The sequence below is a fragment of the Propithecus coquereli genome, unplaced genomic scaffold, assembly GCF_000956105.1.
Source record: "Propithecus coquereli isolate 6110/MARCELLA unplaced genomic scaffold, Pcoq_1.0 Scaffold127, whole genome shotgun sequence".
Taxonomy (NCBI): domain Eukaryota; kingdom Metazoa; phylum Chordata; class Mammalia; order Primates; family Indriidae; genus Propithecus; species Propithecus coquereli.
The window spans coordinates 1117094-1144895 of NW_012136858.1; the positions used below are offsets into that span (position 1 = coordinate 1117094).

General features: G+C 39.6%; 2 protein-coding genes across 3 annotated transcripts; one reads left to right on the plus strand and one right to left on the minus strand.

The window, feature by feature from the left end:
- On the minus strand, nt 1-23955 carry PGM3 (phosphoglucomutase 3). The gene is made up of 13 exons (XM_012638229.1): nt 23901-23955; nt 21847-22052; nt 19626-19810; nt 17845-17912; nt 14020-14153; nt 12909-13104; nt 10984-11141; nt 9532-9615; nt 6789-6887; nt 4818-4931; nt 2605-2727; nt 1372-1545; nt 1-402 (listed from the first exon to the last, which is right to left on the minus strand). The coding sequence occupies exons 2-13, from the start codon at nt 22048-22050 to the stop codon at nt 313-315; spliced, it is 1629 nt and encodes a 542-aa protein (XP_012493683.1). The 5' UTR covers nt 22051-22052; nt 23901-23955; the 3' UTR covers nt 1-312.
- A 93-nt stretch (nt 23956-24048) lies between these two features.
- Nucleotides 24049-27320, plus strand: RWDD2A (RWD domain containing 2A). Of its 2 annotated transcripts, none has more exons than XM_012638230.1 (3): nt 24049-24159; nt 25006-25346; nt 26379-27320. In XM_012638230.1, exons 2-3 carry the CDS (start codon nt 25146-25148, stop codon nt 27054-27056), a joined length of 879 nt encoding a protein of 292 aa, XP_012493684.1. In that variant the 5' UTR covers nt 24049-24159; nt 25006-25145; the 3' UTR covers nt 27057-27320. The 2 variants fall into 2 exon arrangements, with proteins under 2 accessions (XP_012493684.1, XP_012493685.1); XM_012638231.1 differs by having other exon boundaries at nt 24102-24159; nt 25117-25346.
- The last annotated feature ends 482 nt before the right edge of the window (nt 27321-27802 follow it).

The following is a 27802-nucleotide window of genomic DNA, read 5'->3' on the forward strand; positions in this document are numbered from 1 at the left end:
TAACAGGATTTAATTTTCCAGCAGCCTGCATGACTTGTTCCCTGCACACAGCCATAAAAGTTAATGATTGAATCATATACTTAAGCCCAATATTTTACATTAGTGAGACTGAAATTAGAGGTAAGTTTCTTTAACAAATAAGCCTTTCTAAAGAATTATTCTGGTAGTGTTTAAGAAAAGCAATCAGATCTAGAAACAATCCAGTAAGATGCATTATAAACATGATTATAAACGTAGTATTGCTATAATTATTGACAGTTTTATAAAAAAAAATTTTAACAATCCAGTTTCTCAGGAATATAAAAATTATCTTCAGAAACATGGTTGGGGTCTTTCTCCAATTCCTCCAGCCAGCTGAAATACTGCCAAGCTTACTTCATGTGCTAGGCTATCTGCATTTTCCTGCAAGTTAGATTAAAGGAGATGAAATGAGAGAGACAAAGAATCAACCGTACGTTACTTTCAACTCTAAGGAAGGGGGAAAGTTGCTTCCTGATTTTGTTTTTACTAACATATTCAAATGAAAACTTTTTTTCATCTTTCAGTAACAAATTTCCAAGGCCCTTAAATAAATGGAAAACAGGTCAAATTCTTTTAAATAAGGTAAGTTTTTAGTTAATTCAGGTTATAAAATTAGGTATCATTCCAAAACTCTAAATAAATTCAATTAAACCTATTCCCTTAAAGGCAAGAAGGCCACAATTGCGTAACTCTTACACCCTCGGTTGTACTCTCCTTCCATCAGGGATATTCATTCACTGGATTCTGAAAAAGCTGCCACATCTTATATAAATTAATCCTTCTGAGTCCCTATTTCAGCACTTTGCCCTGGCTATACAAACACTTTAAGGAGTATGTGAAGAGGGCAAATCATAAAACTCTAGACCACAAGTCTTGTCCTTATCAGGAAAATAGCAGAGGCAGAGTAAGGCTATCATTTATAGGAAATATATGAAAAACAAATGGAGAGTCCAGAGACAAAGATGCCTGGTACCAGTTGATTTAGAAATGGACTACAAAACTGGCTGTTTTCATAGTCATAGGATTATATTAATCTACTTCACAGTACAAAGTATTTATTAGTTATTCCTGACTCAGAAATTCAGGAAGTCTAGAATAAATCAAAAGAAAAATACTTGGGGATACTAAGTGGGTCCAATTTTGTTCAACTATTTAACTCATTAAAATAATTTTGTAGTCTTAATATGAACCTCAAAGTCTCTATAAACAAATCTCAAAGACATAAACCGTTAATTATCATAGTGAGATTCCAAACGCTATTTTTTCTTTTCTCTCCTAGAGTTCCTCCCGATCACCTATGTTATTAAGACACTCACTGCACACTTTTTCAATAGAACTATCCCAGCTTACTTGCGAGTCGGCTTCTGCATATACTCGGACAACATCTTCTGTACCAGAGGGCCGGACAAAAGCTCGGGAAAGCTTGTACTTCTTCACCAGGTCATTGATAGCTTCCTGTAGTCCTGGGGGTGTAACTGCCTGTCTTTCCGCATCAGTGGTGCTAATAACTCTCCTGTCTGCAACCTAAGCACAAGCATTTCACATTTGTCACTGTATTACACTCTCTTTCAGAAGCTTAACCTGTTCAACATAATGCCCACCAAAGATTATCCCTCTTTCATTTTAACAGTAACATACCTACATTTAAGCTTATTATACCACAAAGCACAACACTGAAATAGTAAAGTACCAGATTAAGTATAAGATGAACTGCATTAAAATTTCATAAGTTTTAGTTCTCCATGGTCAGGGTTATTAATTTTAATATTTGTACAACTTTTCTCTTTTTCTTCAGTCTATAAAGAATTACCTTTAGCAAAAAAAAGATATTTCTATAGTCTTACAGTTAGCACTAAAATAATGGCCAATACATACTGTATGACTAAGTTCTATATCATACCATGGACGCCAGTGTAGTTCATTGATCAAATAACTTTAGGTATTTAAAATAATAGAAGTGGATACCTATTATATAAGAGGACTGTGACAAGCATCTCCTGAACTAATCTGATCAATCAGCAGCCATTCCTTTGAACTCTGGCTTTAGTAGCTCTAAATGTCTTTCACAAATTCTGTTAGTGAATATGTAAACTGGTATAAACTTGCATGGAAGTCAGCAATTTATCTGAAATACCTTTAAAAAAAAAATTTTCTCCCACTTCTCACCATCTAGCCTCAGGAAGTACTCTGTGAACCAAAAATAATGTAGAGGAAATATTTTCACTTGAAATAAAAGGCTATCTGGGTTTTGCTTGAAAATAATATTGGGGGAGGTATGGAGAATGTGCAGGGCAATAGCTGAAATCTGTTTAAGCTAGGTACAGAGCAGTTCGTTATTTTGTTCTCTCTATATGTTTTAAATTTTCCATAATAAAATCCTTTTTTAAAAAAACATAGAGTCATTCTTAATATCATAATAAAGTTGGAAACCAAATACTTGATACTATAAGGCCTTATTTTCTATATATTGTGTGTGTATATATATGAAATGAAATATGACATGCTTAGGAAGTATTTTCAGTGAGACATGGGATAATACACTTTAGTTAATATTCAGAAAAGTTATTTTAAAACCTCTCACACCTTAACTTTGAGTTGTCTGTTTGGAAGATCTGCGTAGAGAGCATCCCACTGCTGCACAGTCAAGCCCTTCAGAGCCAAGATTGCCTCGATCACCAGCATGTCAGAAATAGCATCACCAGCTGCCTGAAAGATGGGCAAACAAATGGAAGAAACCACCCTTAACATAAGCAAATCTTGGATATGAATGTTCTGTCTTAGAAAACCAATCATAGTACAGGTTGAACATCCCTGATCCACAAATCCAAAACATTTTGAATGCCAGCATGATGCCCCAAGGGGAAATTTCCACGTGATGTGACCTCCTGTGACGGGTCACAGTCAAAATGTAGGCACATGATAGCCAGACTCTGTGACATGCGCCTGTAGTTCCAACTACTTGGGTGGCTGAGGTTGGAGCACTGCTTGAGGCCAGGAGTATAAGGTGTAGTGGTGTGCTAGAATTGTGCCTGTGAGTAGCCACTATACTCCAGCCTGGGCAACATAACAAGACCTCATCTCTTAAAAAAGAAACACAAAAAAACAGGCTCACAATAGTTTATTCAGTGCCCCCAAGGGAAAAAAGATCCAGCCACCTTCAGCTGCAACCTATCTTTTCCCATGCATACCAGATATGTATATATTTTCGTTATTATTAAGTACATATATGCATGAATAAATATAAGAAAATGTTTGCCTATCTATAGCATGTAAGTTCAGAATCAGGAATGGTGGTGATACCAAACAACCATAAATTGTCCACATGAGAGGCTCACACAGTGACATTTTTGCTTTCTGATGGTTCAGTGTACACAAACACTGTCTCATGCATAAAATTAAGACTACTATATAAAATTGCTGGATGTGGTGGCTGGTGGCTCATGCCTCATGCCTATAATCCCAACAACTTGGGAGGCTAAGGTGGGAGGATGGCTTGAGGCCAGGAGTTGGAGACTAGCCTGGGCAACATAGTGAGACCCCATGTCTTAAGCAAGCAAACAAACAAAAAATTAGCTGGGCACGTTGGCATGTGCCTATAGTCCCAACTACTTAGGAGGATCACTTGAGCCCAGGAGCTCAAAGCTGCAGCGAGCTATGATCACACCACTGTACTCCAGCCTGGGTGACAGAACAAGACCCTATCTCAAAAAAATAAAATAAAATACAATTGTATAAAATTATCTTCAGGCTATATGTATAAGGTGCATACGTAACACAAATGAATTTCAAGATATCTCACTGTGTATATGCAAATATTCCAAAATTCAGAAAAATCCAGAATCCAAAACACTTCTGGTCCCAAGCTTTTTGGATAAGGGATACTCAACTGTCTCCTGAGCTTCCCTATCACCCTTTCCCCTTGATCCCATGCAGCATTAACTGGAGTGTTTTTGTAGATAAATACAAACAGTAATGAGGTAAAGATATCCATGGAAGACAACAATGAAAAGTATATAAAGGATATTGAAACTAGCTCTTCTTAAACTTGTTTAATCCTCCTCCTCATCTATAAAATGAGATTAGACTGGATAACTCTAAGGCTCAGCCTAACATTCCATGACTCAAATGTTTCTTTATAACTAGATCCCTTTTGAGATAAAGCATCATGGTAAAATGGAGAAATGAGCTTTGGTATAAAACTCAAAACTACCTCAAACTACCTCAAAACTACCATTGAGTAGCTCTAAGTTTTTGTTTCTTCATTTATAAAATGGGAATTAAAATAAACCCCTCCCCCTCTATTACTACAAGGATTTCAAGATAAGGCATATAAACTGCCCAATAGGTATAAGACACTCAAATACTTGTTCCATTGGTTTTCTCTGCCCTGAGTATTGCTTTTCCACAGCCACACTCTACACTTAATCCCAACTACTACATGACCCACACATACACGTCCTCTGTCGAAGAGACAACCATTTATTTTTAATGAATTTCCTTAAGGGTAGTTTAAAAAAAATACTTAGCAAGGTACAATGTATATACTCAGTAGCTGCATTTGTTGATTCTAGGCTACTTCGTATACTTGAAATTCTTCATCATGAAATGTAGGTAAAGGGAAGCATATAAAAAACACTTTGTCTTTCCATTTCAGTGTAAATCTCAACCGAATATACTACTGTTGCCAGGAAGCCGACAGGACTTCTCCACTTTAATTTTTTATACAGTACACACTGCTCTCTCCCCCTTCTGAATAATGTAAAGGTAACCAAGAATCCCACCCCATCAGTTCTGACCTGGTTAAACAAGTCAATAACGTTTTCAAGCATCTTAGCAGCTTTTCTTTTCTTATCTTCTAATTCTTCTGCTAGTTGTTTTATCTTCATTTCAACCGTTGTACTAAACAGTGCCTGCAGCAAAAGCATACAAAATCAATCTCAAAACACTATCCAAGCCCCAGTCATAAGTACTATCATGCTAGCTAAACCACTTTTACCCTTAATCAGTCTGGAGAAACCAAGGGGGAAAATAATGACAGGCTTATAATGCATGAAACTAATACAAGATCAAATCAGAACCCAAAGGATATTACTAGGGGAAAAAAGTTTCTTTGTGGATTATGTAACTGGTTATCAACATTTAAACAGCAGATTACAAAGAAAACACCACCTTGACAATAGTTGAATACATATAAAGAGTTTGTGTTTTCTTGTTAGCCAGCTAAATCAGTTCTGTGCAACCAGGTTACTTAAGACTGTGTATCTTTTTTACTTTGAAGGATAGAATTCAACGCAACTAGTACAATTTTATTGTCCTAAACTTAAAGCCATGAGCTAGGCAAAATTAGAAAGAGGGTTTATCATATTTGTCAAAGTATGGCAAATGGTGTCATGGATATTTATTACAATATATATACATCATGTTCCTCAAGATTATCATGTCATTTGGAAATGCCTTAGCCATCTTTTTATTGCCCTCAAGAGGCCCACCACCGATGAGGATTAGCATGCTATGCTCAACTACTTAATGAAATACATTTTTGATTTTTGTTCATAATATAAAGTGCAGGATGGTCACTTTTTTTTTTTTTTTTGAGACAAGGTCTTGCTCTATTACTCAGACTGTAGTACAATGGCCCAATCATAGCTTACTGTAACCTCGAATTCCTGGGCTCAAGTGATCCTCCTGCCTCAGCTTCCAGAATAGCTGGGACTAAAGGTGTGCACCACCATGCCTGGCTAATTTTTTTTTTCCTGGTAGAGATAGGGTCTCACTATGTTGCCCAGGCTGGTCTCAAACTCCTGGCCTCAAGCGATCCTCCTGCCTCAGCCTCCCAAAGTACTGGGATTACAGGCATGAGCCACCATGCCAGGTTTGGTTACCTGTTTTTCTAAATAAAGTTTTACTGGAACACAGCCATACCCATTCATTTCTGCTATATCAGCAGAGTCAAGCAGTTGAAATGGAGACCTTATGGCCTGAAAAGCCTAAAATACTTACCATCTGCTCTTTAAAAAATCACTTACCAACCTCTCCACTAGATCACTGAAATTATATTTTAATTGCATTTTGTAGGAACTTATTATTTTTCCCCTTCTTATATTTCTGTCCTCCAGAAGCCAACACTGAATTAATGAGAAAAATGATTTGGCCCAGATACAAATTTTCTGTTGGCCACCTCAAATCCACTTATGAAATGAGGTGAAGTATAAAAACATTTTTTAAAACTTCTAAACTTCATGAATCTACAAAAAACCACTTAATTACACATAAAATGTGAATTTTACATTATGTAAATTATATCTCAAAATTTTTAAAAATATTCTGTCTGCCAAGAAAGCCATAAAAAACTTTGTATGCTTATCACTAATTACTTTAAACTCATTTCCAGTCATTTACAGTAATTCTTAACTTTCCAATGCTTTTCAATTTACCACAGCTACTAAAGTTTTCCTTTTCCCACCAACGGCCAGTTGAAGGAAAATGCAGAGACAATCTACTTAAAAGAAAATTAAGAACTGCATATTTTTTAAAAACACTAAATTATTAAGAGAACAAATACATCTCTTCAAATTCAAAGAACAATCATTACAATCTAAAAGAAAACCACAGTTTTATGACACATGAGGATATGTAAGTTAACCAAAGAATCTTACCACCATTCAATCATTTCAACAACGTAGAGTACTACCTATGAGCTCCCAGACACAGAACTCCCATCATAAAAGTGCCAGCCAAGGCAGCTGCAATTATGTAAGAGAACTTACGGTGCCATGCCCATTTGCTTCAAAATAAACTCCAATGTCAAACTCTTGAGCCTTGTGGTGTAAATGTTTTACACCAGTTTTAGTGCAATACACAGGTACCTATAACACATTTAAAGAAACACAACAGCAATTACTCAGGTGACAAATGTTTATTGTATTATATACTTGGTATCTCAGGTATATAACAAGTAGTAAAACTTACTGGAGCTTAGCCCAATGAGGAAGATGATTAGGTATTAAAATACAAAATGGGCAGTGTCCATGGAGTAGGGAAGGCACTATGGAAGCTCACAGCCAAGCAAAAAGCCAGTGAGCGAGATGGGGGGAGGGGTCTCCTTATCCGCCATGGGAGAGTACAAGTGGGCGCATGACATGATCGGTTTTAGAAAGCTGAGTTTAGCTACAGTGTAGAGAACGGCTTAGAGAAGAGGTCTGCAAACTTTTTCTGTGAAGGGCCAGATGGGAAATATTTTAGGCTTTCGGGCCATATTGTCTCTGCCACAATTACTTAATTCTACCCTTGTAGTGTGAAAGCAGCCACAGACTATATATATCATCAAATGAGCATGGCTCTATTCCAATAAAACTTTATTTACAAACAGTGGCAAACCTGTATTAGAGGTTAAGAAACAGGGGATCAGTTGGGAGGTTTCTAAGACTAATCCTAGTAAATTACAGTGACTGGACCAGCAACAGTGGGTAGGGAAAGTCATGGATGTATCCGTACAAGATTTAAGAATGGTTAAGGAAAGACCGATAGGAGCAAAACTGCACAAGAGACATCAAGTAAGATCAGCATTTGACTGGATTTAGGAGACCTCAGGAATGGCAAGGGCTAAAAATATTTCATCTGTAAGAGAGTGGGTTGAGAAGTAACCATCTCTGATATGCTTCGTTTCTTAAACAACATATTTTACCTATAAGAAAATTTTAAGACAGAAAATAAGAATTAAAATACTAAAACAATAGCTCAAGTAGTGTGAAATAACCAATCCCTATGAAAGGCAGGCAACTGGGCCCCAGATGGAGTCCCTTGAATGAGGTTACTATAATCATATATTTAAATCAGGTCTCAAAACTAACGACCTCCAGATATGTTGTTTTGCCCACCTGCTATTTCTTTTTTTAAAAGTAGGAATTCACATGACAATTCAGATTTCCAGCTTCTCTTGAAGAATCTGACTAGAGCGGACAGTGGCTGGCCTGGGCACACTCTGCCCAGTCCTTGGCCACCTGTGCATTCACTCACTTTCCCTGTCCAGTCCTGCAGGAGTCTGACTTTGCAATTCCTGCTTTATACAGAATGAAGAGGTAACAAAAACTAGCTTTAAAAAAAAAAAAAAAAGCCAAAATTTGAAATAAGATACATAAAAGTGGAAAAATATTACACCAATTAGTGAGAAAAAGAATAAAGGCAAACGGACTTCCAATTGTTTCCATGAACCCCTAACTCTCAGAGCAGTTTATGTGGTACAAAGGGTGGTCATCTGGGGGACACTGGGAAAATAACTAGAAACAGAATCTCCTACCACCCCAGAAAACCTCACCACAAAAAATGAGAGTAAGAAAACAGTTTTATTACTGAATAAGCTTAAGCTATACTGTGACGCAATCACAGGCAATGCACTAAGAGATTGCAAAGACAGAAAGAACTCTCACCATTTAAAATAGTCAAGCAGATACATTCCATTCCATACAAGTCCCCAAGATATAAGATAACTAGTGACAAAGATTCTCTCCTTGAGCAAACTTTAGTCAGGCTCATCTGAGCCCAACTAGGCCCCATCCTTGGGCATGTCCTCCAAGAGCCCAATTTTAGCAAGAATTCTCACCCTGATATCTGATCACCCCTGATATCTCATCAAAGTCCTCATCCTCCACCACCCCCCAGGTGATATGTGATCACCCTGGCCTGCCTTCATCAAGAATGCTGTTAGGTCGGTTTAGCCAAAATATACTCCCCTTCCCATGATGTTTCCTCTCAGTAGTTTTCCATCTACTGACTCCTACCCCTCCACACACACCCTGCTTCTTGGCTGTAAAACCACACTTCTCCTTGCTGGATTCAGAGTTGAGCCCAGCCTCTCTCCCCCTCCGCAAAACCCCATCACGTTAGTCCCTGTACCTATCACCACAGTCCTAAGTCTGCCTTGCCATTTTAACCAGTGTCATGAGTAATTTTTTCTTTAACACTAATCTTCAAATAAGAGGACCTGACAACACCATTTGTGACACACAGTTTATCCTAAATTTATCTAGTAATTGGGATAGCCATCTGTGTTAGCTAATTGCCTTTATCCAAAGGAGTAATAAAGTTTCTCATACCTCTACGAGTAGATAGTTACAATCTGGAGCCAGACATCTAAACTCTCATGAGACTGGGAGACCGGGGTGCTATCTTCCCTGACACTTATATTTAAAAATGGTGACTCTAGGCTAAAGAAAAATATTCTTCGGCTGTAAAACTGGCTTATGTGGCCTTTAAGAAGATTTACATTCATTACAAAGGGACAAAGAAATAATTTACATGTTTTCTAAAGGAAATGCTCTAAGAAAAGATAGGGGAAGTCTCTCTCCCACTGGATATCAAGGACAATTACATTTTTTATTTCTCTTTACCCTTTACATGGACAACGGCTCAGCTTCATGCGCTGCAGCATATTCACTTTCATGAGGACAATATTTTCCTCACAGAAACATCTTACAATTAACAAATTGTCAGAAAAAGAAAATGGTTCAATACCTTCATAACTTCTTCAAGGTAACGTGTTGAACTTCCATTTGCATATGCAGTTTGCACAACACCAATATTCAAACTTTCTCCAATCTAGACAAAAACACTGATACTTAACATCAAAGGAACAGTCTACACAAGCAAATTTAATCAGTTCTAAATTTAGGATAACAAAACTATCAGCCATTTCAGCAGTGCCCTGTACCTTAGTTTGTGCAATAAATGACTGACTAAAAATGTAGATGTATACCTTTTTTTTTTCTTAAGAGACCAGGTCTCACTCTGCCAGCCAGGCCAGAGTACAGTGGTGTGATCAGAGCTCACTGCAGCCTTGAACTCCTGGGCTCGACTGATCCTCCTGCCTCAGCCTCCTGAGTAGCTGGCACTACAGGCACACACCACCACTCATGGCTAATTTTTTTTATTTTTTGTAGAGACAGAGTCTCACTGTGTTGCCCAGGCTGGTCTTAAACTCCTGTCCTCAAGTTATCCTCCTGCCTTGGCCTCTCCAAAGCACTCAGATTACAGGTATGAGCCACCACGCCCAGCCCCTAAAATATTTCTGAGCAGTATTTAAAGCACATCTATAAGAAATCCTCTTTAAAGAAGGCTGTGATCTAATCTTTACCTCCTTAATTTTTTAATAAAAGTCTTTATTGAATTCTTAAAATATACCTTTTCCAGATTCTATTTCCAATTACATCCTATACTTAAAACTAACCTGAAAGAGATTTCTAAAAGAGCAAAACAGGGCCGGGCGTGGTGGCTCACGCCTGTAATCCTAGCACTTTCGGAGGCTGAGGCAGGAGGATTGAGCTCAGGAGTTCGAGACCAGCCTGAGCAAGAGCAAGACCCCATCTCTACTAAAAATAGAAAGAAATTAGCTGGACAACTAAAAATATATAGAGAAAATTAGCTGGGCATGGTGGCACATGCCTGTAGTCACAGCTACTCAGGAGACTGAGGCAGTAGGATCGCTTGAGCCCAGGAATTTGAGGTTGCTGTGAGCTAGGCTGACACTATGGCACTCCAGCCTGGGCAACAAAGTTAGACTCTGTCTCTAAATAAATAGATAAATAGATAGATAGATAGATAAAAGAGCAAAACATTTCTCACATTACTAAGTTATCATAATCATAGGAAATGAATCTCTCAGATGATGAAATTTTCTACTAGAATTTCACACTCCAGGGAGTGATCACAGAACTCTCATTAACGCGTCAGTTATGAGGAAAGCAAAACTTCATAAATCTTCAAATCATAAAACTTAGCCAGTATAAGGAAGAAGAGTACCTTTAGGTTCCAAAACCAAATGCCCCAATGTTGAAATAACTGGAATCACCACTTTTTATTTTTTTAATTTTTTGGCCACAAATGTGAGGAATTTCTCATAAATTGTACCCTTCTTACATTCAAATGAATAAGTCTTATTTCACAGGGTAGCCAATCCCCCCACCATACCTCCAACAGGAGCTCTTTAAGGAAACTGCTAATTAACGTTGCTATCTTGTCTCCATCTACGAGATGAAAGTGCCCATCTGCATCATGATAGTAATAAACAATTCTGTCTGCATCTCCATCAAAGGAACAGCATCTTTCATTGGACTTCATTTCCATTCCTAGCACACAGGACAATTTAAAATGCACTTCAATCTAAGAAATGGGAATAAAACTCAATATAAAAAAGTTTGAGGTTTTTCTCTTAAAATCATCCCTTCAAATGAAAATAAATGTCTTAATCTTTAAATAGTGTACAGTTTATTGGTGGTTTTTATAGGTCAAATTCTTTCATGGCAAAGTGAAAAACATTCAAAATCTATTTATGCTGAAACTTACTATAATACTAAAATAAAATTCCACTTTATAAGCCAGTTGGTTTGGCTAGAGAGGTTTTTCCATACAGTTTTCTTTGAAAGGTACAGAGATTTCTGGACGCAAGTTACCTAGTACTGTGAACCCCTTCACATATAATATAAAAAATAATCAGCACTAGATGAGGTATGTGCTTTAATTCTAATAGAAGTGATTTTTATTTGTCCACACTTCCAACCCAAGAAACACTGGTAAATTAAGAGCGAACAATTATAACCCATGAGAGAGAACTGGTTTGTGAAATTTGCATAGGGTTACTGACACCTCAGCAACTGCTGTATTGAATTTATTAGAAAATCTGGCTGTTCTTTAGCTGTGACAGCGGCAGAGGACAAATCCAACATGAGGCAACTAACAAGTGAAAGGCTTTTGTTGGGAAAATGATCATGAGGTTGACTAACGGACACAAAGCAAGCTTCAGGAAAGCGAGGGCTGTGGTTTTATTCATACTGTAGTCTAAGTGCCTTACAGCAGTATTTAGTGAATGGATAAATGAGCGACATGGAACTGAACTGTCAGTAAAGTAAATGTCAAAACAAGCAATTCAGTGAAAAGGGTCTCAGATTGGTTGAATACACTGAAATGTTAAATGCTTACCACAGTGAGCCAGAATAACATGAATGAATGAGGCAACTAGATGATGAACTCTGTAGAGTTCCAGAATTAATGTCCTGATTAAAGGAGGTGGCAGCTATTTGACTGCAGCAGATTAATGCCATGTGTGAACAGACATTTTCTGACTTTGGTTAAAAGATGCCAGAGATTCCGATACATAAGAGAAATCACAGAATTTTTAAACAGTGGCACAGAAACACACACACATAGCAGACCAAACAAAGCACATCAAGCTGGGTTTGGTCCACAGGCTAATAATTTAAGATCTGTAATGCAGACAAATGCACAATACCTCTTAATACTACTAAAATCTGAAGAACAGTCCTCCTCTTTATCTTCCCAGCATGGAAAACACTGATTCTGCTGACAAGTACATGAGTTACGTTCCTTTTCCACAGTGTATCTAATTCAGATAAGGTATCTAAAAATGCTGTTATTTGCTATCCTTTAGATCAGTGGTTCTCAAAGAGTTATCCTCAGATTAGCACCATCAACAAACTGGCCTTGACAAATGCAAATTTCTATCCTATGCAAATCCTACCTCTGGCCTCCAGAATGAGAAACTCCGAGTGGACCCAGGAATCTGTGTGCTAATAAACTCTCCAGGTGATTCAGATGCATGCTACAGTCTGAGAACCATTGCTCTAGAATGCCACTTTCTGATTTTGCTTTCCCCACCCGACTTCCTACACACTATGAAGAGTGGTGTGACTCACAGGCACAGAGAACATACCATGTTTTAAATGGCCCTCACAAGTGGCAAGATTCCTAAATGTCTAAATGTTGCAGAGCCAGGACTAGCTGCATGATTCTTAGCTCATGTGGCCACCTCAACTTGTAAGTGAGATTGCCTTCCAAGGGCTGTGAAAACAAATGTTTACAGTGCTAGTACTACATACCCTGCGGAGGTTTCTGATGACTCTTCACAAAGTCAGCCCCACATAAATGATTGAGTTTGCCTTTGGTCCCATCATTAAACAGCTGAACTGACAGCCCCTGTGAGAAGTAGTGTTCCATTTCTCTTAGCTTCAGGGCCCCTATGCCATTTGCACAGTCGACCTTAAGTGATCTATATTCATCTCCACTGCAGGAAGCCTTCAAAGGAAAAAGACATATGGAAGGAAAATTTCAAGTTATAAATGTAAAAGTGAAATATAAAGCTATACACTTATGTGTATATATGTAAACATCTTCTTTTACTTCAGCTAACTCGTCTGTTTAAAACAATTTTTAGAATTATAAAACACTAAAGTAAAATTTAAAAACACCTCAGACACTGGAACAGTTTCACTCTTTGAGCAACTTATGAAAATAGAGCTTTATTAGAACTTAGCCTCAATTAAGCAGGGTCCCTTAAAAGTAATAGTACAGTCTATACTACATGGCAGCCATTCAAATGTGGGAAGAGCATACAAATGAGCAGTAACGGCATGTGTCATTCTCTGCATAGCATATAACATCACCAGGGAAATCTGGGTTTTTCCTAATTGTCAGTTTCCTCTCCCACCCATCCTCACCCAAAATACAAGTTTGATGACAGCAAGGGCTTTGTTCTGGTTAAATATGCCTGGCAATGACATACACTCAATGTTTGCTGATCGAATGAATTATATGCCTCAATTCTCTCCAGGTTTAACAACCCAATATACCTAGAAGAAAATCCTTCTCAACCACAGATGTCTCAAGTACTAAATCAACAGCACCTACGTTAACTCTAAGACCAAATTCATCTGAATACTTGATACCCTAAGCAAGACCCCCGCCGTGGTTTCTCCCCCAGTGATCTCAGAATGTACCATGTGCCTTGCCAAGTAAATGCCAACATGCAGTTAGCAGCATACACAGACCACAACCTTGCACCTGGAGCCCTAGAGAGAAAAAGGAGATATGCTACATTTTTGGAAAAGGAAAGAGGAGGAGTGACAAACTATCTAAGATAAATTATTCAACTTATCATTGCTACTTTATTCATTTGTTTGAACTTCTAACCATGTTTAAGAGATTTTTCACCTGTTTGGTAAGTTCCAAAAAAGCCTTAGAGAGTTTCTGGTAGTAACCTTCTGTGGTTGCCTTTCCATATCGGCCACTGGTGTTTCGACAATACACCATGTAGTGCAGCTGGGGTGTTGTTAACAAGCCATAATCTGTCATAGAAACACAAAAAGCAATTCACGACATTTCTTAATAAAAAGTTTAAATGCATTCATACTGTAGGAATTTCGGGGTGACAAATCCTCTGTTTATCATCTCAGACATTTCAGAAAACACAAAAATGCTAACTTTCAAACTATCCAGATACATATATATTGAAATCATCACAACTACATGTCACATACTCAATTCTAAAATATTAACTACTACTAGCAAAAATAATCATTTAGTACAGACAGGTAAGAATGGAAATACAAAGCAAAATAGAAAAGTAATAATTGAATGCTGTTTCCAGTAACATTGCAAACTACGTAAGTCAGATGAATCATCCTCCTGAAAAACCACCAAAATTCTAGATGAAAGAGAAAAATCTTTCTAAAAAGAACTGCAGCGCCGACAAGTTACAGAATTTTCAGCCCAAAATCTATGGGAAGGCAGGAACTCCAAGATCTGAGCTAAGGGAAGCCAGTTTTGCTGTGAGGACATTCCTCTAAAGTAGAAATTGAGCCACAGTTTTCAGTGTAAAAAAGTCCACGCTGGTCTAAGATGTGGAACCCAGTAGAAGACCAGGCCCTCATGAAGTTGAAACAACCACAAAGGACTATATCTTCAGTGCAAGGGTTCTGATTCACCCCAAGTCACCACTCCCAGGACAGCTGTCTTGGCATTGAGCAAAGCAAAGGGGAAAAGCCATTCCCGAAGAGCTGGCACCACAAGCACGGGCCCTTGCATGGATTTCCAGCCCAAACATACATAACCACAGGGGTGTAAAATGACCTTGTCATAAACTAATTTAAAGTGGACCCAGCCAAGTAGTGCCCCAGGTACCCAGCAAATCAAACACTAAACTTTGCCACAGAAATGTACCTTCATACTTCATCACAAACCTCAAAAAAAAAACCCACAAATAATCTTCCATAAAAACCAAACAGCTTACAAACATAGCTAAATACACAAGAAAGGCACCATGAGTAAGAAATAATGAAAAATGGATAGCAGAGATGGACCAGTATCCAATAAGTAAATATTCAGTGACTACATCTGTCAATGGACTTGAAACTCAAACACAAGAACTTGGACTGGAGGCAAAAAAAAGGAGTCATTTTAAGTTCTTAAGCCCTGCAGTTATACAACAGAAATGGTTATGAAGGCAACGTTGGCTCTAGTATAAGGATGAGGTGGGGGGAGGGGCTCAAAAAAAGGTGGATGAGAGCTTAGACTAGTTTAAAGGAAGTGTTTAAGAAAAGCAAACTACTATTCCAAAAGGCTTGCTAAAGGAGAAAACAAAAGGATTTTGTGACCAATATCAAAATTATCAAATAAACATTTACTAAATGACTATTACACACACTCAATAAAAAGCATCAGCATCTATTCAACTGATCAACCCAAAAACTTGGTATTTGTTCTTCAAAGATACACTCTCACATCACACAAAAGCCTTTGAATTCAATATAAATTTTAATTATTTTCATTTCGCTTGGTATCATCCCTCTTGCATAAACTAATGAATATGCAATAGTGGTCTAGATAGTCTCTTTTCCTTTCTTAAAACCTTCCTTTCCCTTCTCTACACAACAGCCAGAGTGAATGGTTTAAAATGAAAACATAATATTACTCTCCTGAACAAAATCCTTCAGTGGAGTCCCACTGCATCTGGACTAGAACCCCAATCCTTGCTTACCTCCCTAAGATGCTTTACCAGCTTCCCCACGCTCCCTTGCAGCCATATTAACCTTCCTTCATTTCCTGAAGCACACTAAGCTGAAGAGAGAAATGAGGGAAAGGTTAAAAAAATTACTCTCAAATTTTTCTAGACTAAAACACTAGAAGAGTGCTGGTTCTAGAGATAAAATGAGAAAGCTGAAAAGGTCAATCGTTCCGGGGAAAGAATACAATTTTGGGCAGGCGACCTAAGGGTAGACATCACTCAGACCAGTGTGTCACACATTGCAGTCAGTGGGTCATGGAATCTACTTAGTGAGACACAACCAGCATTTCTGCCTCTTAAATGGATGAGTGCCCATCTGGCAGTATGGGTGAGCCCTGCTTTACTTAAACTACTTGTTTTAGTTATACACACAAGCACATATGCACAGGCCATGACACAAAATGGGCTTCTTACCATGGGTTGGGATACACAGTGAAACAAAACAGACTGCTGGAGGAGTGTACATAATAGGTAGTCAAAAATGTTTAATGAATTAATAAAATGAATGAAAAAAAGTATCTGGAGAATTGGCAGTAGAGATGACCATTCAGAAATCATGTAGAATGAAAGACAGAACTGAGGAATGCCCTTATCAAGAAACAGAAGAGGAGCCAGCAAAGGCCAGTAAGGAAGAGTAGAAGCTAGCAGAAGCTTAAAGAAAGAGTTTTAACAGTGTCGAAAGCTACAAAAAGATGTCAACTGAAATAAAAACTTTAAAGCATAAGTTCTTAAAGTTATTTTTAGGTCACAGATCCCTTGGAGTATCTGACGAAAGCTATGTATCCTCCCCCTAGAAAAATACTAGCTGCGTAGATAACACTCCAACACTCTGCACACTGTATCCAGAGGGCCACAGGGTGCCTGCAGCTTAACCAAACACTCCACAGGGTTCCTGGGCCCTAGGTTAAGAGTCCCCACTTTACAACAGTCACCAGACTTGGCGATCAGAACGCAGATGAGTGTGGGGGAGACGTTTATTTCAAGGAGAGGGGAGGCTAGACACTCACCTGCAGAAGGCTGAAGAATGACTAGAAAATGAGGAAACAGAAGGTGAGCAGAGCCAGCTCTTAGATGAGGCCTGATTAACTGTGAAGGAACGGAAAACAGTGGAGTGGAGAAGACGTTTCAAAGGTCAGGAGAGGATTTTTGTTTTAATGAGAAAGATCTCACACCAGGAAAATATTCACCTCAACGCACAGGGAGCCACGACCTTCACAACAGCACGACGTACCTGAGAAAAGGATCCTAGCCTCCATTTTGTTGCATTTAATTCTCTCTCATTTGATAAAACAGGAAGCACCTGTCCAAACCTAAAACCATGATTACACGTAGGCCAGATAGTTTTCATCACTATTTGCCAGGTTACAGCTGATTCCACACCTGAGCAGCTATTAGGGAATACCTAATATTGACAAAAGTTCCCCAAAATGAACATCTTCAAGTAACTTCAAAGGTTTTTATTTCAAGAAATTCTTTACTAAGGTAGAAAAAGTTGTATCAGATCAGCGTTTCCTACCTATCATCTCCTGTAGGACTCCCATAGGTAAAACAAAATATGCCTGCCTAGAAACAATCTGGAAGATCATTTTAAAAGTCAGTATTTTGTATCTAAGAACTCATTTTTGAAACACTCTTTGTTCACCTATATTTTCAAACTTTTCTACATACATAAACATTTCTTTCGTAATCTTTTATTTTATTTTATTTTATTTCAGGGTATTATGAGGGTACAAACATTATTGGTTACATTTTACATCTTTGCCTTACCCAAGTGAGGGTTAGAGGTGTGCCCTTCCCCTCTACAATGCTCCCCGTGTCCTTTAGTTGTGAGTTTACCCCCGCCATCCCCTTAATCCCTGGAGAATATTACTGCCATGTGAGCACCCTAGTGTTCATCAGTTAGTACCAATTTGCCTTTTGTAATCTTAAAAAGTTTTTTCAGGATTAATTTACAACTCAGGACAACTACATACCATGGAATTGACCTCCTAAAACAGTCACGCCATCTATTACAGATTGCGAAAGTTTCTCACTGCTGGGCCTAGGAAAGAAAAGGAAGAAAATATATCCCATCCTCAAATGAACAGAGTTGCTGGTTCTGCAAGCAAATGCAGAAATTATGTGCTATAAATTTCAAAATAATAAATTCATTGTATCTGAACTGAAAGCTATCAACTCTGAAAAGATACTGGTAAGTTATAAGCATTTTCCAGTAGCCTTTCACAATCTTATTTTTCCTAGAAAGACTTCACCTTTTAAATGAATTTAGAAAATATATATAAAGAATACCCTAAAAGGATACACCATATCCAAACACCTTTCCAAATTTGACCATAGCAACATATGTGCTGTTTAAGAGCAGTAAAAATAAATACCGAAAGCACACAGTGTGCATATAGAGTACCGGCTATTAAACCACCAAGGATACAGAACCTATTTCCCATTTTATAAAGCCAGAACAAATTATTTATCTACATGAAAATAAAGGTCATTATAAAACTGCCTTGAAGAAAAACATGTTTTATAATTTAAATTAGTTAACAGGTAAGATCCAAATACATGCCAGATGGCTTTACTGTGGGATAATTTACTTCAAAATATAAGTCACTTAACCAGTTCTGCTACCTATAAACCTACGATCAGCGGTATTTGGAAGACCCTCTGGAAACACAATAGAGGGTTAAAAATAAAACAGTCTGAGCCATTAGGAGATCAAGTAGAAACTTCCTTTTGAAAGAATCTCTGGATAAAACTAGATTTTATGCAAAAAAGAATCCTACTGTTTCAAGATACACTTTTAATATAACATTTTACAAAAATACATGTTTCATAAAGCTGCAAAATATGACAAATATGCAGAAAATAATACAGATTGTTGTTTTCCAGTGAACTCCAGCATGGGAAAATAATATAAATATTCGAACCAATAGTAACACAAATTATAAAGTAAATCTTTAAAATAATGAGTTAAAATCATGTGTTCTGACTTCGTAGGAAAAAAAAATACGCCTACAGGAAGAAGGTGGGAGACATTTATTAAGTGCTTCTCTTCTGCTAGGAAATAACTATTTTGCATATATAATTTCATTTAATCCTCACAAACACCCTGTGATAGGCTTTATCATTAACATTTTATAGATGAGGAAATGGCAGCTCCAAAAAGTTAAGTAACCTGCCACTGTCATTTAAGTGTTAGAATTGAAGTTCAAATCCAAGTTGGACTCTAAAACCCAAGCTCCAAGACCAGGCGCAGTGGCTCATGCCTATAATCCTAGCACTCTGGGAGGCTGAGGTGGGGGGGATCGCTTGAGCTCAGGAGTTCGAGACCAGCCTGAGCAAGAGCGAGACCCCATCTCTATTAAAAATAGAAAAAATTAGCTGGGCAACTAAAAATAGAAAAAAAAAAATTAGCCAGGTGTGGTGACACATGCCTGTCCTCCCAGCTACTCGGGAGGCTGAGGCAGGAGGATCACCTGAGCCCAGGAGTTTGAGGTTGCTGTGAGCTAGGCTGATGCCACGGCACTCTAGCCCAGGCAACAGAGTGAGACTCTGTCTCCAAAAAAAAAAAAAAAACCCAAGCTGCAGTAGTGACTTAGCTTCTACCTCCTACTAAAAAGGCCAGGTAGGTGAAGAATTGCCACACTCGGGGCAATTCCACTTTACTTAATTCTTTGCATCTGTCTTGGGTATTAAAACTGGTGCAATCATTTATCACACTCCCAAAGCTGTTTCCATCAGTAACTCTTGTCGTTACCTGGTATCTCTACCAATAACTACGAAGGCATCTTGTTGCAGATTCACAGCTTCTTTCTTGCTGATGTCAATAAGCACTCTCTGTATGTCCTGTTCCTCAGCATTTGCCAAACACGTAGCATGTTCCTCCCAGGATGGTGCCAACATTTCACCCAAAGGGTCAACCAATTTGACACCATTGTCTTCCTTAAAAGAAAAGCAAACGATAAGCAACCTATGCATATGCATGAGGGCGAGCTGAGGAGATAGAATTAGTGTATGTTTTTCCCCCAACAAAAGACAGTGATGGCTGAGTAGTTTGAATGGTTACCACCTAATATTAATGCCAGACCCTGGCCTAGGTGTTTTTTTTTTATATATTACCTCACTAAATCCTCATGACATCCATATTGATCTAATAATCCTATTGTTATGCCAATCTTACTTGGAGAAAACTGAGATTCAGAGAGGTTTGGTAATTTTGCTTATCATCATACAGCTAATAGTGTCAGTGCTAATATTACAACTTCAAGTCTGATTCTTAAACCTAACCAACCACTATGCCACACTAGCTTTTTCAAAAGGCTGCTATCAGTGTATTCACTATTAATGACTGACTAGGGCACAACTGGAGCAGAATGAGGGTACCTAGAGATTCTTCTCACTATGACTCAGGACTCCAAGAACATACTGGCCAGCCTGTCAAACAGTGAGTGGCACGGAAATTAAAAACTGACTCCCAACTCTGTTCTGCTCAAATTCCTGGAAAGAAATAAAATGTTGTTCAGAGAATGTCAACTGAGAAAAACAGCTCAGAATTGTTCTGGGAAGTGTTTCTGGAACTAGCAATAAACGTGGGGCTCTTCCTACAAGTCATCAATCAATTATGGCAACTAATACATTTAGACATTTACATATTTACAGTGATCACACATGTAGAAGTTGGACAGGCAATGTCCTTGTTTGGATTACAATCCTTCACTGACCTACACAGCTTTAACTTGCTGCTGATTGAGCTACAAAGGCAAAAATCTCATGCCCTAGCAATCAAATAGAAGCATATTATTCAAACACTGTATTTGTGGGCTAAAGGCAATTCAGAATAGTTATGCTGTGTCAAAAGGTTACCAAGCTAAAGATACAACCTAAGTGTCCATCAACGGATGAATGGATGAAGAAAATGTGGTATACACACACAATGAGATATTATTCACCCTTAAAAAAGAAAAAAAATCTTGCTATTTGCAATAACATGGATGAAGCTAACATTTTAAGTGAAATAAGCCACACATTAAAAAACAAATACTGCAGGCTCACCTATATGTGGAATCTAAAAAAGTGGAACTCATAGAAACAGAGTAGAATGGTGGTTGCCAGAGGCTAGGAGGTGAGGGATATAGGGAGATGTTGATCAAAGGGTACAAATATGCAGTTATAAGATGAGTAAGTTCTGGAAGACTTACATACAGCATGGTGACTATCGTTAATATTATATATTTAAAATTTGTTGAGAGTAGATTTTAAGTATCCTTACCACACACAAAAAAGTAACAATGTGAGGTGATAGACGTTAATTGGCACGTTTGTGGTAATCATTTCACAATGTATACATATACCAAAACATGATGCTGTACAACTTGAATATATACAGTTTTTGTCACTTAAACTTCAATAAAGCTGAAAAAATAACTATGTCAAGACAAATACTTTGATTAAAATCTTAACTGTCACAAAAACTAGAACTATCCGGCCCCATCAATATTGTGCCCAATGCTCAGTTTGGGATCCCTGGACCTAGCTCTTTGGCTGTTCATTCCAAATAGGAAACTATTACCTAGCTATAAAAAAAACCTGTCTGAAAAAATCTCAAAATGTGCCTTTTCAAATGTTTAACCTTCCCTCACCCATCCCCAATGTCTTTAATCACTGCTAAATGAAGAGAGGCAACATTTTTAAATTACTGATACTGTCTCAATTCAACTAACTTGGAAGGACATTCTGTTATTTCTCCAATATGGATACTCTCCAAAAAATGGCAGTCTCATTTTATTCTCTCCACACCCTGTAATGAGTCATGAGCTAAACAGTCACTCTCTTGAAAAGCTGTTCCAAAGCTGAAGACACATATAAATGTAAAAAGGCATACTCCTAGAATTAGAATTTGTACTTTGGATCAAACTGCTCAGACACCGGGGTTTGGTCTTGTAATATGGTTTTCTTTATCAGAGCACTAAATGAATTACCTCAGGATTGTGGGATGCTGTTACCATGACTCCTATTGTGGATTTTGTTTGTTTTGACCTCAGGACAGCTAATAATCCCATGCGAAACATGACGTGATCAAGATGTTCTGCCTTAGTTCGAAATCCAGCAGTCCCATATTGAAGAATGAGTCCATTGGGCTTGGCATGTGATGCTGAGTGCTTTGTAACAGCACCTAAATCCATGTCTACAATATTAAGAAACATTTTTTTCAGGCATAACACAAAAAATCTTTCAAGAACCATTTGCTTCAAAAACTACCATTCCAAACTAATAGGTCTGCTTCATTCTGAATCCCCCCAAAGAATCCTATGTTTGAGAGAGCAAAGAGCAGTAGAATAAGTCCTGTGGGTTAGAATTACCTACAAGATCCTGCCCAATGTGTATTGTCTGCTCCTGGGCAGAAATCAGATTGTCCCCAGCGCATCCCCCATTTTAACTCCAGGACTATTCCTGAACCCAGGGTGAACTTAAAATGGTCCACTCTCAAACTAAAATGAAGATTTTATACCTACATTCAGAGACTTCCATGGGATCAAAGATCATCTCATTTTACAAAAGGGAAAACTAAGTTAACGTTTGGTAGCCAGTGATGGGCTGAGGCTGAAGGTCAGATTCTTCAATTTTTTTTTTTTTTTTTTTTTAGAGACAGGGTCTCACTGCATCACCCAGGCTAGAGTACAGTGGCATTCTCATAGCTTGCAGCGTAAACTCGAACTCCTGGGCACAAGCGATCCTCCTGCCTCAGCCTCCCGAGTAGCTGGGACTATAGGTGCGCACCACCACACCTGGCTACTTCTTTTATTTTTATTTTTTTGTAGACACAGGATACCATTATGTTGCCCGGGCTGGTTTCAACTCCTGGCCTCAAGCAATCCTCCTGCCTCCTGAAACACTGGGATTACAGGCATGAGCCATGGGGCTAGGCCCTAAAGGCAAATTCTTGAGTGGACTGGGACTATATACTTCCCAATATCTGGGAAATCTGCATGGTTCTTTTGCTATTTCTCCCAGGCTGTACTAGAGACATAGTCCCAAAAAGGATAAGCAAAGGGCAACAGTTTCGCTTCCACACCTGCTCAAATCTTTTCCCACCTTCATAAGGAGATCAGGAGAATCTTCTAAATTAAGCTCTGAAACCAGCAATATCTTCTTCCTAAGGAATGCCACCTTTTACGTTTAATTTTAGAACTCAAACATCAGCCCTTAGCTCACTAATACTCCGTTTTCTGGGATACTCCAATAAACTGCAACTTGAGGTTTCTGACCTCCGTCAGCTGTGTACTCTCAGCGGCCCACATACTATGCATTTCCTGGGTCAATTAATTCCCAATTAGCCCAGAGATGAGAAAGCAGTCCCACATTTACTGGCCTTACAATTTTAATTTATTGTCCTTCACTGCTTCAATGAACAAAAATTAAAGAAAATGGTGAAAAATGTTTGCTTTTGTCCAGTTGGAAAAAGCTGGCATTCAACAAACTAATTTAGTTCAGGCTAAAGTGAGCAAATCTCTTTCACAGGGATGAATACAGAACTGACCAGTGAGTAATGTATCATGATTATTCATAAGGGTGTCAACCAGTCCTGTCCTATTAAATCCAGAAAGTATAAAAAAAAAAATCAGGATAACCTGCTATCACCCTTTGATGCGTTTTAGGTCCTAAAGCTACTTTCAATGGGTATGCGAATGCTTTTATTAAAAGTATATTTGCCAAGTCTAAACAGTGTCCACTCTTAAAAAGTTTGAGTATGCTCCTTCTCTCCATTCAATCTTCAGACCTCCTTGGTTCCTCTATCAATCACCGCACGACTCCTGGCACAGCACGAGATCCCCACAGGTCGGTGGACCGGAGCCCAGCACGAGACCCTCGGGCCGGCCCCATCAGCCCGCCCCCGAAGTGCAGTGGCCTGAAGGCGTGTCAGGCGCGCGGTCCGTCAGCCGGTCGCTAGCCTGCCTGCTGGCCCGCCCGGCTTCTCCCGACCCCCTGCCGCCGCAACGCCCCCTTCTCGCCCCAGGCCCGGGGGCCCGCTCACCTCTGCCAGGAGACTCCCCTTCCCTTCCACCGCGCCGACAGGCTCCCAGCGGCAACGCCAGTCACCAGCTCCCGTAGCCCGCAGACGTGGCCCTGCGTGGCTTCCGGCCCGTGGCCACGCCCCGCAGCCAATTGAGGCGGGGGAGGGTCCGCTGGCCCCGCCCCAGCCTCCCGCCGGGCACGCGCAGCTCGCGTCTGCGGAACTCGGGCTGCGGTTCTGAGCGGGCTCTGGGGCTGTGTCCATTGAATGACCAGGAAGGGTGAGGCACCCGCGGTGGCCCTGGGGTTGGGGCCGAGGGTCGCGGGCCCTCAGAGAACTACACCCGCGGAGACACAGCCTCCGCCTCCAATTCTGGGCCTCGAGGGAGGCAGGTCCCCCATTCTGGGAAGCGGCGGTTCCTAGCGGTCTCGGATGAGGGCGGGGGTCGGGAAACAGCCCGGATTTGGGGCCTCGGACAGGGTGGCCTCGCCCGCCGTGAGCGCACAGGCTTCCGCCTGTGGAGCTCCTCTCCCAAGCCTTTGAGTCCGGGAAGTCTTCTCGGGCCGCCGCCCGCTCTCCGGGGCCCCCTCCCCCCCCAGCTCGGTGGCAACGTCATTTTATTTATTGATCTCTAAGACGACCCCCATCCCCCATCCTGGGCCCCTCGGGGCAGAGGCAAGGTGAATCCAAAACGTCGGGAGCCCGCGGATGCTACCCTGTCCCGTGTGGCTCCCGGGAGAGGTTGAAAGGCCCGCCGGGGAGGGGTCGGTGGCGACAGGCGTTGGGGGCGGCGGGGCCCTCGCGAGCCCGGAGCCGGGGACCCGGAGCCCCACGCCGCGGGCACTGCGGGCCTCCCTCGCCGCGGCGTCGGGCTCCTCCCAAGCCTGAGACTCTGGTGGGACTGGGAGCCGCCCGCTGCCTTTCCCAGAATTGAGGCTTGCGGAGTGTCTGCAGGTGTTTGCCAACTACCTGTTGAAAGTGGATTCCCGGGTTAGATTGGGAGGTGGGGGGACAAGGAACCTGAATTTTAACGGAGTATTTTAGGGGATGTTGTGCATACTGTTAATAGATTTTGGAGGCAGGAAATAAAGCAGAAGAGTGTAAGTGTCCCGGTTTGCGCCCCTAGCTCTTGCTGCGAAGCGTTCCTGCAGAATTGCTTCCACGTAAAGGGACCTTCAGGAAATTTCGTAGGACACCAGCTGGCATTGACAAACTGAGTGTCCCTGGGCCTTTCCAGGTTTCCAGGCAGGTTGATTTCGAGACAACATGTCTGCTTCGGTGAAAGAAAGCCTTCAGCTTCAGCTGCTGGAGATGGAAATGCTGTTTTCTATGTTTCCTAACCAAGGAGAAGTAAAACTTGAAGATGTAAATGCCCTGACGAATATAAAGAGGTATTTGGAAGGCAGAAGGGAGGCGCTGCCACCAAAAATCGAATTTGTGATTACACTCCAGATTGAGGAGCCCAAGGTGGGTGCCTTGATTTGTTTTAACTGTTGCTAGGTACCCAGTTTTTAACTGAAACACCTGGAACATGAGCTTCCTGTCTAGGAAACAAATAGAAATATTCTAGGTGCATATTTCTTTTACTTGTTTGAAAGCCAACTATAAAATATGTGGGATGCTCCATAAATTGCCTTCAGTAGATATGCTGAATTTTATATAAATATACACACCTTTTTAACAAAATGCCTAGTTTTTTTAATTGAAACTATCTTGAAATCTTATATCACCATTATTATTTTGTTCATTCATCCAGTTTCTTACCAGTCCAACTGTTGTAGCATAGACTACCTTTTACATTTGTCTTGATTTTCACAAATCTAAAAATTACTATAACAAAACTGGCTTTTAAGGGGTGAGTGAACGTTTTTTTGTTTTTTTTGTTTGTTTGTTTTTGATGGCCCCATAACACAGAAAGCAAATACAGATACAAAAATCTAAATACTAAAAATGAATTTACCCTCATCTTCTGATCCATTTATCTCCAGCAACATTAGCATAGCATAGGTTACACGTGGACTGGGCATTTGAGAACCACTGTTTTAGCTATTTCCTACTCATCCTTCAGTTGTCATTCCCTCAGAGGAGACTTCCTGGTTCCCCAGACTGGATTCTGTCCCGCTGGTTACACACTTCAATGGAACCCTCAACTTTTCCATGGTAATGCTTCTCACAATTGAAATTAAATACTTGCTATGTGTAATTATTTGTTTAATGTGTGTCTCCTTCACGAGGCCCTAGACTTCATGAAGGGCAGAAGTAGTGTCTGGCTTCTTCACTTTATTGCAGCACAGGGCACCTGGCACATGTAGTTATTCAATAAATATTTGAAAGAATGAATGTATAAATGGAAAGAATAGTGTATGTAAAGTACTTTGTACATAGCTGACACTTAGTAGTAGCAATAATTATTTCACATCTGAGAATCATGCAGTTGCCATTGATAAACTCGCCTATGAGATTTTATGGTATTTAAATCTGTTTGATTTTCATTTTAAGGTGAAAATTGATTTGCAAGTAACTATGCCTCACAGCTACCCCTATGTAGCATTGCAGCTGTTTGGACGGTCACCTGAGCTTGACAGACATCAGCAGCTACTTCTCAACAAAGGTCTCACTTCTTACATAGGGACTTTTGATCCAGGTGAGCTCTGTGTATGTGCAGCAATCCAGTGGCTACAGGACAACAGTGCATCCTATTTCCTGAACAGAAAGCTCGTGTATGAACCATCTACACAAAGAAAGCCAGTCAAGAACACATTCCTCCGAATGTGGATCTACAGCCACCATATATATCAGCAGGACCTAAGGAAAAAGATTTTGGAAGTTGGGAAAAGGTTAGATGTGACTGGATTTTGCATGACAGGAAAGCCTGGTATAATCTGTGTGGAGGGCTTCAAAGAGCACTGTGAGGAGTTCTGGCACACAATTAGGTACCCTAATTGGAAGCATATTTCCTGTAAGCATGCCGAAAGCATGGAGACAGAAGGAAGTGGCGAGGACCTGCGCCTTTTCCATTCTTTTGAGGAGTTACTCCTTGAGGCCCATGGCGACTATGGGTTAAGGAATGACTATCACATGAATCTGGGCCAATTCTTAGAATTTCTCAAAAAGCACAAAAGTGAGCATGTTTTCCAGATATTATTTGGTATTGAAAGCAAAAGTTCAGAGTCCTAGGAACCTGTTAAGAAACCTATGCTCGTAATTTCACTAAGTCAGTATTTCTGTTAATAAAACCAAAAAAAAAGGCCTGTGGCTATGTAGCTTCCTTGTGAGAAACCTAGCTCCAGAATTTTCACGTGCTAATGAATTTCAACTGATAATGAAACAAATAGGCCTTTTAACTTTATAACAGTGAAATTGTGATGTTATCTCTAGGTTCTTGTGTTAAATCATTTAAAAACTATTTCATTGTATATTAATAAAAACAATCTATTTAAACAGTGAGGCTGATTTGATTAAAGAGGAGTCCAAAGCCCACAGTTAACATCAAAAATCAAACTGCAGTTATGAATTCATAAATGTGAATAACATTTCTCCCTTTCATGATGCTAGCACACAGGTGACACACCAACTTTCCTTTCATTGTTGGAAATGGATCTAAATCAAGTTTAAAATTAGAACAAAAAGAAAGCATGTGTTTACTTTTCACTTCTTGCTTTAAATGAAACTCCTATTTTGAGTGTGTTCTTTTAATAAAACTAGATCCTAACAGCCACGGCAAAGGAATCACAGAAATGAAGTCTCCAGGGTAATGAAGATGACACACAATTCTATGTGTGTTCTATAATGTTTATTTACATCAGTTGGTTAATGATACCAGGGATAATGATACCAATATTCTTAGTTCAATTTTTATGCACAAAAAATATATGGTCTCTTGTCTACAAAGTGTTCCCCTGGTTTCATCCAACCTTTGCCTG

What these genes read in the sequence shown, in the direction of transcription:
- RWDD2A (XM_012638230.1), top strand. Translation starts at nt 25,146, where the DNA reads ATGTCTGCTTCGGTGAAAGAAAGCCTTCAGCTTCAGCTGCTGGAGATG. An exon ending in TCCAGATTGAGGAGCCCAAG is followed by an intron (nt 25,347 to 26,378) that starts GTGGGTGCCTTG and finishes TTTCATTTTAAG; the next exon opens with GTGAAAATTGATTTGCAAGT.
- PGM3 (XM_012638229.1), bottom strand. Translation starts at nt 22,050, where the DNA reads ATGGATTTAGGTGCTGTTACAAAGCACTCAGCATCACATGCCAAGCCC. An exon ending in GTTATTGGTAGAGATACCAG is followed by an intron (nt 17,913 to 19,625) that starts GTAACGACAAGA and finishes TTTCTTTCCTAG; the next exon opens with GCCCAGCAGTGAGAAACTTT. An exon ending in AAGCAAATGGGCATGGCACC is followed by an intron (nt 4,932 to 6,788) that starts GTAAGTTCTCTT and finishes CTTTTGCTGCAG; the next exon opens with GCACTGTTTAGTACAACGGT.